This window comes from Xiphophorus maculatus, chromosome 10 (assembly GCF_002775205.1).
Source record: "Xiphophorus maculatus strain JP 163 A chromosome 10, X_maculatus-5.0-male, whole genome shotgun sequence".
Classification (NCBI taxonomy): domain Eukaryota; kingdom Metazoa; phylum Chordata; class Actinopteri; order Cyprinodontiformes; family Poeciliidae; genus Xiphophorus; species Xiphophorus maculatus.
The window spans coordinates 7,347,638-7,360,163 of NC_036452.1; the positions used below are offsets into that span (position 1 = coordinate 7,347,638).

The 12,526-nt window shown below is 39.4% G+C and overlaps 1 protein-coding gene across 1 annotated transcript; it reads right to left on the reverse strand.

Moving 5' to 3' along the window:
* Positions 1 to 147: 147 nt before the first annotated feature.
* pnmt (phenylethanolamine N-methyltransferase) lies at positions 148 to 3,461 on the reverse strand. Its single transcript, XM_005814414.2, has 3 exons — positions 3,265 to 3,461; positions 2,782 to 2,992; positions 148 to 1,925 (listed from the first exon to the last, which is right to left on the reverse strand). The coding sequence occupies exons 1-3, from the start codon at positions 3,437 to 3,439 to the stop codon at positions 1,487 to 1,489; spliced, it is 825 nt and encodes a 274-aa protein (XP_005814471.2). The 5' UTR covers positions 3,440 to 3,461; the 3' UTR covers positions 148 to 1,486.
* Positions 3,462 to 12,526: the final 9,065 nt, after the last annotated feature.

Here is a 12,526-nt window from a genome sequence, read left to right on the forward strand (position 1 = left end):
AGGCCCGCAAGCCAAATGTGGCCCACCGTAGCTTTTTATGTGGCCCTCTAGACTACAAATTACATGAATAAGTCCCTCCAGTTTTTCAACAAATGTGCAAAATTCACACAAAATATACAAATTCCCACATTTTCTCAGATTTTTACTGCAATTTTTTCCTCAAAATTAGCTGCGTCAGCCTTACTTGATGTAAAATTATAGTCCGTGACCGATACGGCCATTAATAAAAAGATGCATCTAACATCACACATTAGCGCAAATATAAAAATTCTTTACAAATATTTATAAATTAGCGGCACAAAATCTGTGATTTTGGTTGTTAAAAAACCCACAAAAAAAAGAAGCAAAATCCTGGATGGAATGATCAGTGTAAAAAGGCGTTCACACTTATTGGATGCTGAAACATAAAGCTGTTTATTGATATTTTAACAGTTGAATTGAAAGAATACATTCTGGTACAACTGGCCCTTTAAGAACATTCAGATTTTTTGATATGGCCCAAAATAAAAATGAGTTCAAACCCCCTGATCTAAAACACTTAAGTTTGGCAAACCAGAAGAAATCTACAGTGGAGTAAAGATTTTATCTCGGTATGTCGTGCTGCAGTCTTAACTCTTTCTCAGGTGGTTCTGTGACCACTGACTTTTTGAAACATGTGCAACACCTCACGTTTTTCTGGACCAGGGAACTTAGGATGCAGTGGGTCAGGAACTTCTTATGTTCCCAAAACGACATGTAAGCCTGGAAATCCAAACCCATTATGACAATCTGAAGAAGCCTTTTGAATAAGAGGTGAAGCAAAACAAGAAATCCAGTTAATTTCTGTCTGTATTCCAGCACTTCAGGATTGTTACGTACTGACTGTGAGTCTATAAGTGGAACAGGAGTGAAAAAAACCAGGAAGCATATCAAGTAGTCTTCATTGATTGAGTTTGATTTTCAGGTATAAATAGCCGTTAAGTGACATCTAGTGCTTAATTTATCCAATTGCACAACATTACACACCAGAAATGCAGATAAATTTCACCACACAGAAGAGTAAAACATACCTTTTTTAAAATCTTTGCTCTAAATTATATATTTTCTAGGCTTTTGACATCTTATGCGTACTCAATATCTGGATAAACATTTATGGATCATATTTATATAAGCGAACAAGACATACATTGTTTTTTCTATAAGGATATAACACAGAATAGATAGATAAAACTAACTTTTAAATGACAAAATGTTTTGACTACTAGAGATTTCTGTGTCAGCTGTAGTAGCCGTATTTCACCAGCAGGGGTCAGTCTTTAACTGCGTTCCTCACAGCTAAAGCCCGAGAAACTTAGAAAACATTTTTACTTTTGAGGATTTTTTTCTTTCTCCAATTACATTTAAACTAACTTCACATTCAAAGAAAAAACAAGTGTGAATTTATTTGACTGTTCAACTTATGTTTGATTAATAAACAGCAAAGCCACATCCATGCCAGTGACCTCAATTAATCCTTCTTCGCCTTGGCGAAAAACACCCCAGTCACATCATCGACTCCGACCCGCATATCCTGAGGCAGAGTGTAGACTTCAAGCCTGATCAGGGTATAACCGGTTTCCCTCAAACTCTCACAGACCTGGGCTTCATTCAGGGGGACCACAGGGATCCTCACCCCTGGACCACCGAAATAATAACTCTCTCCCAGGGCTCCGATCAGCATAAGGTGGCCCCCGGGACGAAGCAGCTTCCCGATGTGACCCAGCGCCCTGGTAAAGGCGGGGAGGTCGGGGCTGACGCTCTCCAGGCAGAAGCAGGACACCAGGCAGTCGGCCCCGGTTGACGGAAGCGAGTCCGGAGCCACAGGCTGGGAAGAGTGCACGTCAACCGGAAGGATGTCCGACACGACTTGACGCAGCCGGGTAGCTTTCTCAGGCCAAGCCGAGGACCTGGTAAAACAGCGCATAACAATCATCAACTTACATGCAATCAGGCAGCAAATAGAGTGTCGTATAAGTATTCATACACCTTGAATGTGTTTTATCGTGATTATATGTGTTAGAGGAGAGACCCAAACTCCTTGACTCATTGTTCTACACTTAAGACAAATTATTGGATCATTAGCAGGATCTTGTAAAACGTGACCTTACTTAGAAGTTAATTCATAAGTTTTATTCAGGTTTTTAGCACCCCTATCTGTGTTAGATAACACAAAGTAGCACAATACTAGAGCTAAACGTTACCCTGTGCACAAAATTCCCCTCTACTGGTAGCATCACGCTGTGAAGACGCTTTTGTTCAGTCGTATTTAGCCAAATTTTAACCACAAATTCATGGTATTTTACTATTTTATAGTTCAACTCAAAGTAGTGCATCATTTTGAAGTGGAAGGAAAAAATATCCATAGTTTCCAAAGAGCTTTTGTAGTTTTGTATTTGGTATTCAGGCCCAAAATGAGTGTTTTGGGATACGTCCCTACCATCTTGGCACATCTAATGCCCAAAACTGTTGGCCAGGGTTATTTGTAAATTTCATAAAGCTCAGTCCAAATGGATGGTGAACATCTGTGAGCGAGTTTATTAGTCTCAACACACATTCTCAATTGTAATGGACTTTGATTGGATAATTCTTACACATTAATATGCTTTATATACATATAAATAGCACACTGTCTGAGTTTGACAATCATTTTTCCCTTCAGTTCCTTACAATGCACTACTTTGTGTTGGTGTGTTGCATTTAAATTTGAGGTAGTAGTCTGTCAAGATATGCAAATCATTTCTTTTTATCAAGACACTTTCATACCGTCGGCCCTCCAGCTTGCAGACATGCTCCAAGTAGGGAGTCCAGTCCAGGCTGCATCCTCCCTCATCCTGAAGCCAGCGCCGCAGCTCCCGTCGGTTGATCTCCAAGAAATCTGTCAGGATCAGTTTGTTGAAAACTTCACAGCCACTCATCACCTGATAAAAAGTGGGACCTGATCCGATGTCCACCAGGAGCTCACCGCTCACATCCCCTGGGAGGAAGAGGGAGAAGAAAAAAGAAGTAAAGTTGCAGCAGAGACGCCTTAGAGTAGCACGAAAGTTCAACATTTCTTAAACACGTCAGATATGATTTTAGGTAAGTTCTGATCAAACCGTAACAACAGGTTAACTTGAGTGTTTCTATTCGAACAAAGAAATACAAAGACACTGCATTAAAACTTTTGAGAGTACACAAAAGTTACGGATTATAGTGAGATGGTAGCACATCCGTACTATGGAAATTACTTTATAACAAACAGATTACCTTCAGTGAAAGCTCTGTGTAAACAGGCCAGTTTCCAAGGCACGATGCTGTCTTTTCTTGCAAAATCAGCGCGTGGTGGAGTGTAGTTGTACTGCAAATATGCTGCAGGATCAAATTTCTGGTAGCAGGCTGCCATAGCTGCTATGCCGTTCTCTTTTCCCTTTTCCTCCATCATGTTTCCTCACCTCTGTCTTTACAGTTGGTCCGTGTTCAGGTGTGCCGCTGCCGCTTGAAAGTTGACTTTTATACCTGTGTGTGTCGGTGTATCTGTGCTATTATGTGTGCGTATGTGCTTCGGGCCACTCTTGCAGAGATAGCGATCCTGTTTGTTTTCTTTTTGGCCCATGCCGCCTGATAGCATTTGTTCACTTGCTCTGTTTTCTGCCCTGCAGCATTGATACCATCAGATCAGGGGCTTTCCTCCAACACAACACCCATTAATGCACTACTCTTATGGCCCTTCAGGGCCTTTCCTGCAGTCTAGGAGGTACCTTTATAAGACAAATTATTAATTTCTTTCTCAGTGAGACATTATAATTGATATTCAGGTACAATATGTAGAATAAAGAGTAAGTTATCCTGGATGGAAATACATTTCTCAACACCAAACAGTGTGCATATGTTAATAAAATATATATTTTTTAAATCACAGAAAAAAGTTAAAACTTAATTGCACATGTATTTTCAAGCCATGATCTATACAGGTACATTTCTAGAAGATGTTTTGATTTGATTTCTTCTTTGTCTATCAACATGCCACATCTTGACTTGACAATATTAGCACACTCTGCCTTGCAAATGTTCTCCAATTCTAGCAGACTGAGGGGGAAAGTCTGGTCTCATCAGCTAACCAAGCAGTTTGATGAGGACTTGAAGGCCAAAGGTCTCAGATTAACATAAAAAAGCAACATCATTTCAAAATTCAATAATATTCCATCTTGTTTTCATTTAGGGTAAGACAATTATTTCATACCCTCTGTTTTCTGTGTCCTGCTCCACAGAGGTTATATGTTTAAGAGAAATACATTTGAATATCATTAACGTAACAATACATCAAACTAAATTATTAAACCACAGAAGACCAAAACATTGCTCAAGAATGACAAGTTCCTCAATCTTTACATCTATACTTCTAAACAAAAACACAATTTCTACCTTTTTACTCTGTGAATGCCAGCTCTTCCCCTTGATGTTTGGCTTGGACAGAACTTTTCCACACACAAATGGTATTTCTCACCAGGAACAGTATGGTTGCTCTGATTTTTTCAGTTATTAACAGGGTAACTGGTCAGTTTTACCTTATCTGGGCTGAGAATGGGGGTGTTAGTTCTGCCCCCCTGTGGCAGCTTTATTACAGGCTTGTTCCCACCTTCATAGTTACTTGAGGAAAAAACGTTGAGACAGTTGAGAAACGCTCAAATTCTGTAGAACAGATGCACTGGTGGCTCAAGCTATCTAAGATTTATTATATTTGTTTCATACTTAACTTTAAAACTACTCAATAATTTCTGACTTTGTATTAACACGTTGTGTTGAAACATTTGCTTTAAATCTTTAAGGGTGGTCTTGAACCATTGTTTTTTGGAGAGTGGAGTGATTAAACAACTCACGTATTCAGATTCCTGATGTGCTTATTCCCAAACCAGTTTGGTCGTCTTCTGATGGAATACTGTCCACAGCAAAGCGCTCTTTACTAACCTTGGCCGAGAAAAAAGCCCCTGCTTCTAGTCTGGCACCTTTAAACTAGATGGCCAATGCTCCTGGAGACATTTTTTTTCTCAGTGATCTGGTGTTTATGTTTTGAGTTATTCCTGCATTTTGTTATTTAGCTCTGTGTTTCTTGAGCATTTATTTTGCTCTACTTGCTTGTACTTGCATTAATTTTTAATTTCTTTATGTTAAAGAAATTATTTCCTCCTGTGTTTTTCTGTCTCCCTTGGTGCCTCAGCCCACTGCTGCTCCACGTTCAGTAGCTCTTTCCTGTTCCTGTTGCCTGTCTGGTTTTACCTCGTTGACTTGCTCTCTTCCTGACATACCACCTGCTTGATAAGTTCAAGTTTTTATTTTCAATAAATCACGCCTTGGGTTCAGCACTAAGCTGAATCTTGGTCCAGTTTTAATGTGAAACAAGACAAAAATTTAAATATTTCACAACAGGAAGTATGTTTCGAGCTGTCAAATGAGGGTTCATATCTCAACATGATGAACTGTCAAGCATAATGATCAAAGTGAGCATTGATCTGTAAGTTGCCCTCTTATTGAACACTAACTTACAACTCTTATTAAATCACAAGCTTTATTTTTTTAATACAGGTGCATGGAGCAAATTTAAGTATACAGACTCAGAAAATTAATATTTCATCACTCCACTGCAAATGTATTCATCTTTATATTATGAATATTCTTCTTAAGGAGGTGTGATACATTTCTGTTTGATCACATTCAGTCTTAAGATTGATTGTATTCAGGGGGATCAGAGAACAAGTAACGATGAATATATGAACAGATACATGAATAATCTCCTTCTAAAGGAGGCATGAAGAGATATTAAAAACAAAACAATTACCAACCAATCAGAATCAAAATGGACAAACCTGCTGGTAAACTTTGTGCAAAAGCACACGACGTGGCTGCGTGCGCAGTCACATGGACGCGGACCTTCATAAACAAATGTAGTTAGTAGATTAGAAAGAGGCAAGAGAAAGGTGCAGGGCAGTTCCTTCCCATGAGTCAGATGAAGAGATAAAAGAGCAAAGAGGATCACAGAAGAACAGATAAAGGGTAAAAGCAGGGAGCAGAAAAAAGGAGCAGGGCTCATATAATGGAATAACACACATTTAACCAGAGCCAGTGGAGCCAATTTAGTTATCTGTGGTCCCAGGGGCAGGAGGTGGGTGGGGGGTTCGGCTGTGTCAGTCAACTCTGCTCCAGGTTACTTTTCATGTAGCCGCAGCAGGATGGTGCAGGTACACACGAAACTTTGATCAATTTGACTTCTTCATCGCCACACAGAGGAAATAAAAGGTGGCCAGTTTCTAAAAGAACTAATCAGGATGACGGGCCTGAGGTTCTGACTTTATTTTAAAGTTTATTTCAGTGAGCAGAAGTGCACTTTTGAGAGAAAAAGTTGTTTTAAAAAATTACGGCAAGCTAGAAGTGTGAAAGGAGGTGAAAACTTTGGGACTAAAGATTTAAGTCATCTAAACAAACTTGAGATTCAGTGCAAAAGTACTTTTGCAGACTTCATTTTTTCTGATAGAACAACACAATGTAGAATATAATGGGGGAGTGGGGAAATGAAGTTTTACAGTTTTTCTACAAAGTTTTAAAAAAGTGTTTCTGTGTATTTGAATTCAGCCTTTCTGCATTAACATTTAATGGAAACAAATGTCACTGCAGTAACACCAGAAGGTCTTCTGAAGATACAGAATCTGCTAAATTTAAATCTGGACTTTGACTGGACCATTCTTAAACTTTACTACTATTTAATCTGAAACATTGCATTGCGGCATTGCTGAGTTGTTGGGTAAACCACTGCACCAGTCGCAGGTATTTTTGCAGCCTCCAAGAGTTATTTATTTATTTTTTTCAATTGCAAAATAGTTTTCATACAATTACACACAAAAAGTGTTTTGTGTAGTTGATTGTTTGCACTTTATTTTAATGCACAACACACCTTTCTGATTTTACTTTGTAAAAAGAAATGGAAACCATTTTCATTCCACCTTTTAATTGTCTTCTGCTTTGAATTGACCTTCCAAATACAATCCAATTATAAATACATTGGAGTTTATAGATATAAAGAGTTAAAATGTGATCAAGTTCAATAGTTTTGTAAGTCACCATAACATCCTTTTGCATCCTGCAAGTGTTGTGCACAGAAGCAGTAACACACTGGAAAGATCAGATCATAAAGCAAAGGGCAAAATTAAAATCTCCATAAATGGGAACTTAATATCTTGTTCTTGTACTTTATCCTGTACTCACCAACCCAATAAAAGATACATTGTCCAGCAAATCTTTATTGAGTCTGAAAGACATTATTTCAATTGAATAAAGTTGATTTATATTGCACCAATTATGAGGAAATGTTCTCTCTAGAGAGACAAACAGATCCAATTCATATCCAGTTACATAAACACACAACATTCAGTTGCTCTGCTTTCTGTTTCTGATAGTATCCTAAAATATTGTTTTTCTTTTATCTGGTTGTTTTTCAAAATGCTGCTATTTTTTTCCCCTTACTTTGGTTTTTTAAAATACATTCCTGCGCTTTTTTATTTTGTTAATAAAACATAATTACTGATTACATATTTCTTTCTCAGTGAGACATTTTTTAAATGAGGCTGTGTTAAAAAGTTTAAAGCAGATAACATCGTCATTCGTTTCCAATAAGCAGGGTAAAAATCTGTAAAAATATTTTCCAAACGGTTAGGCAGCGTTCACACTGCAGCCCGAAGTGACCCAATTCCGATTTGTTTTCACACTTCCAAATATGTGCGACCTGTATGTGTTCTCCGGTGTGAACTTCTAATTAGTGACGTGTCGGTCGCGAACGATCCGGCTCTAAGAGCCGGCTCTTTGAAGTGAACGATTGGAACCGGCTCCACAATGGGAGCCGTTTTAGGATCCTATTTGGGAGCCGGGTTTTTTTCTACAGTATATCGCTGTCTCTCCGCCTCCCTGTCGTTGTGCTTGTGCTCTGCAAGTGCCAGAGCCGATAGTTTTTCCCCACATCGTTTTTATTTTGTCCTGCGGTGCCTCGCTGTCTCTCCCCTCCTTCTCCCTCTCCTTCGCGTTTTGCTCTTCTGCCAGTGCTAGAGCGGAGGGTTTTTTTCCCTCGGTCGGTCCACTGCCCTTATGTCAAGCGTGTGCTCCACACATCTGACCAATCACACATAGTTTCAATTAATAATGTGGCGGAAAACACTGAAAAAAAAGTTTATCTCCACTTTTTTTGTGGAAACGGCAGGCAATTGGCCAAGCTGTATAGCGTTCGTCGGCAGGTGTTTATGTACAGACACTCACTCAGCGGTCAAGAAGCACAGAAAGAAGGGGAGTCAGTGTGAGAACTGAATAGGTGAAAATAAATGAGTGACAGAAAACGGAGCAAGATTTGGACTCATTTTAATGCTACATTAAGCTCCAGGGCAGAGTGCAGACTGTGCAAAGTCAGCATTTCCTATCGTGCAGGCTCGACAAACAACCTGCACAGGCACATGCGGACATCACACGCATCGGTATTGCTGTAGCATTGTTATGCGGCATTTTTACTCATCATAAGTGCTTAACAATGTCAATAATGAAACAAAATATTATAAAATTAGGTTTAAGCTATTAATTAATTAATAATGTAAAAAATATATATGGGGAGCCGTTTGGGAGCCGGCTCTCCACAGTAAGAAGAGCCATTAGAGCCGCATCTCGAAAAGGAGCCGAAAATCCCATCACTAAGAAGAATGGGCCTTACCAGAGGGGCCTCTTTTACATTGGCTGATGCCCATTCTACGTGGTCACGTGCGTTGCCGTCTCACAAACACACTTAGCTTCCCGTTAGCTAAGTACAGCATAATGGCAGCACTGATACGACTTCTACACCTTGAAGCCTGTCTGCTACACAGTCTTATGTTAGCTAAACAGATCAATATCCAATGTGTCTGTATCTGACATACACTAAAGATTTTATTTTAGCAGAAAAGGCTTTGGACTAAACTGTTACTCGTGTTAGCCACGTTAGCACTAAGTACAGCTAGTCAATCAACCATCGCTGTGTTCAGGGAAGCGCTGATTAATAATCGAGAAATAAACATCAAGCCTGGAAACTTGATATTGTAACGGACTGAATGTTATGTTTTTAACGTAATCTTTGCTCGTCTTGCGGGGCGCAGGCGGTTGCCACGGTAACAGGTGTGCTTAAACTACAAAGAGAGAGAGAGTAAAAAGGTAGGAGTGGTTTTGAGTTGATCACCTGTTCGGGTTATTTTACCTTTGTTTACCTTTGCTGTGGCGCATTACAGCCGCTGTAGTTTCTAAACGTTGGACTAATTAGCTCGTTCGTTGGTGAGTTTACGTCATTCACAACAAAGATCAAATAGAACAAATATATTTCATACAATTTTAACAAGTGGCTTCTACCGTGGTAATTATGAGAAATTAAATTAATTATATCCCAGCTTCTGAAGATTTGCCTTTACCTTTACAGAGCTCTTTGGTTCCTCCTATCAGTCTGTAGTTTCTCATATTGAGGTCATCAAACCAAATTTCAAATCTACCATAACTGACTGACACCTGCTGGCCTCAGGTTTGCAACCAGCTTGTGACTGGAAGAAAACCATTCACCAACAATAACTGTCATTGGTTTTAGCTAAGCTAGCTTGACTTTGACAACCTTAACATGTAGATGTGCTGAGGAATGCGGCGTTCTGCGGATCAGTTGCACGAAAACGGCGACCCACATATGAACTCTGACAGATCATCAGTAGAGCACGTGTTTCATGTAGCTAATCAACCGCTGCTGTGTTAGCCATTTATTGGAGACAATTTTTAGAGTCAGATATAAAGACTGTAATGGATGTTGGACTGAATGGGGGAAGCCGGAGTACCCGGAGGGAACCCATGCATACACGGGGAAACTCTGCCACTGTGCAGCCCTCGCTTTTTTATATACAGTATGTTGCCTTACATTATTACTGGTTCATGTTATGTTTATTTATGTGAAGCATCCCTGTCATGTTTGGTGGTGTAGTGGAGCCAACTGCAGCACTGAGAACAATTCATTCAGCATGTCATGTTTTCATCATTAGCTGTAAGTGGAAAATCGTCAGAATTTCTCTGAAATGTCTTGTATTCAATTCCTCTAAAGGCCATCACGTTTTTCCATAGTATGTTGTGTATATATATATATATATATATAAGCATATATATATTATATATACACTGCTCAAAAAAATAAAAGGAACACTTAAACAGGTGTTTAACACTTAAAGTGTTCCCTTTATTTTTTTGAGCAGTATATATATATATATATATATATATATATATATATACAGTATATATATATATATATATATAGTATATACTGTATATATAATGAATGGGGGAAGCCGGAGTACCCGGTGGGAACCCATGCATACACGTGGAAACTGCCACCGTGCAGCCCTTGCTTTTTTATAAACAGAAGTATAAAGGACTAAAACTACTATAACTAAGAAAAACTATAATAAAACAAAGCAAGCTTTAATTAATTAATAACTAATAAAAATGAGCAACTACACTCTAAAAATGAATTAAAACAAGTCACAAAACAATTTATTGCAATTTATTGATCGCAATAAATTGCAACCAATTACTGGTTGCATTTTTAGAGTCAGATATACAGACTGCAATGGATGAACGTGGATGTTGGACTGAATGGGGGAAGCCGGAGTACCCGGAGGGAACCCATGCATACACGGGGAAACTGCCACCGTGCAGCCCTCGCTTTTTTAAACAGACGAATACAAGAACTAAAACTTCCACCAAGCAATATTTAACTAAAAATAACTAATAGAAATGAGCAAATACTAGGGAGGCCCAGATTAGCTAACTCTCACCTCTCTTTTGAATATAAAAGATCAGCGGTCCATGTTGGCTGGTTTTCTCTTATCTTTATACTGCCGCATAAATGATGGGGTGACGGCTTTTTTAAAACGCCTCCAAAATGAAACCTCTTTCACTGGGTTATTGTCTTCATCAGAGGTGATGTCCTGATTTTGTCCGGGTTTTGACTGGTGCCTGGTTTTCTGTGTCTCCATCTTGGTTTTTGTGACAATCTTTGGATGGACTGCTTTTGATTGCTGCCTGATTTTCTTTGCTGAAACAAATTGGCGACGGACTGCTTTCAATTTTAAGGTCTCTGGAAATTCTGTCTGTGTTTTGACAGAGACCATTTTGTTCTTGTTCTCTCGTTGTGTAATCGTATTATGTCCCATTTCATGCTCATCAGATCTGGCTTCACACTTTGCTGTCTGTGTTTGAGCTTCTGGGGACTTGGGCAAATTTTCTACTTCTTCTGAGTCTTGAAGCAGTCGCATCTGTTCATATAGCTGGAGCTGTCTCAAACAACACTCATAACTATTTTCCAGGAAACTTCTCCTTTCAACTCCCTCAGGTAGCGACGCAGTTGTTTTCCACAGTTCTTGAAGAAGATGGTGTAAATATTGTTGAAGGTCAATAATCAATTTAAATAAAGGTTGTGGCTCTTTTGGACATGGGAGAAGCAAAGGGATGGGGATTTCAGTGTTGTTGTGTTTGTAGCCTTCATCTTCGGAAGTTTGGTCGTCAGGGACCTCAGGGACGTTCTCTAACTGGACATTTTCTAGGGTTTGATCGTGTGAAACACCAGGGACATTCTGCTCTTCAACATTTTCTCCAGTTTGTTCATCATCGACATTGTCCTCTTCAACATTTTCTAGGGTTTGATCGTGAGAGACATCGGGAACTTTCTCCTGAGACGGTGGTGTATTTTTCATATCCTCACAGGTCAATGGCTCTTTCTCCGCTGGCTCATTGTCTGTCTCCGGTGCTTTATACATTGATTCATTTTCCATAACCAGTTCAGTAGAGACAACAGTTTCCCTGGTATGAGCCTCCTGTTTTAAGCAGTCTGTCAGATCGTCTTGATTTTTCAGAACAGTACTATCATGTGTTTCATCTGCATTTTCAGTGGATGAAATCTTAGAAACCGATGGAGGGAAATCTTCTTGTGAGGTCTTAACATCCTGAGCAGATTGTTCCTCCTGTGTTTGAGCCACCGGATCTTGTGTTTTAGGGATAATTTCCTTTATTGTGATCAGTAAAGCGTCCTGCATTTCGGTGATTTCAATTGAAATATTTTCATCAATTGGAGCACGTAGCTCCACCCAGACCTTCAGTGGTAGCGGCTCCTCCTTCTTCTTCTTCCTCTTCCTCTCAGGTGGTCCGTTCTTTCCTATGTCATCCACAGTCTCCTGTGTTGCAGGGATGGGTTCAATGATCAGTGAATCGTAAAGCTTTCCAGTATCGTCATCCAAACTATGTTCATATTCTTCAAAACACATCTTGAAGGGCACCTTCTTTTTCTCGCTACACATCGTCGTCTGTGGCTCAACTTCCCTCACAACAACATTGTTGGGTGTATCTATCTTAACGATAAGCTGGTTTGACGACATCCTTCTTTCAGTCAGAGATAAATCAGTTTTCTAGTAGATTCTGTAAAGATTTCACACAAGCTCTGTGTCCGTTG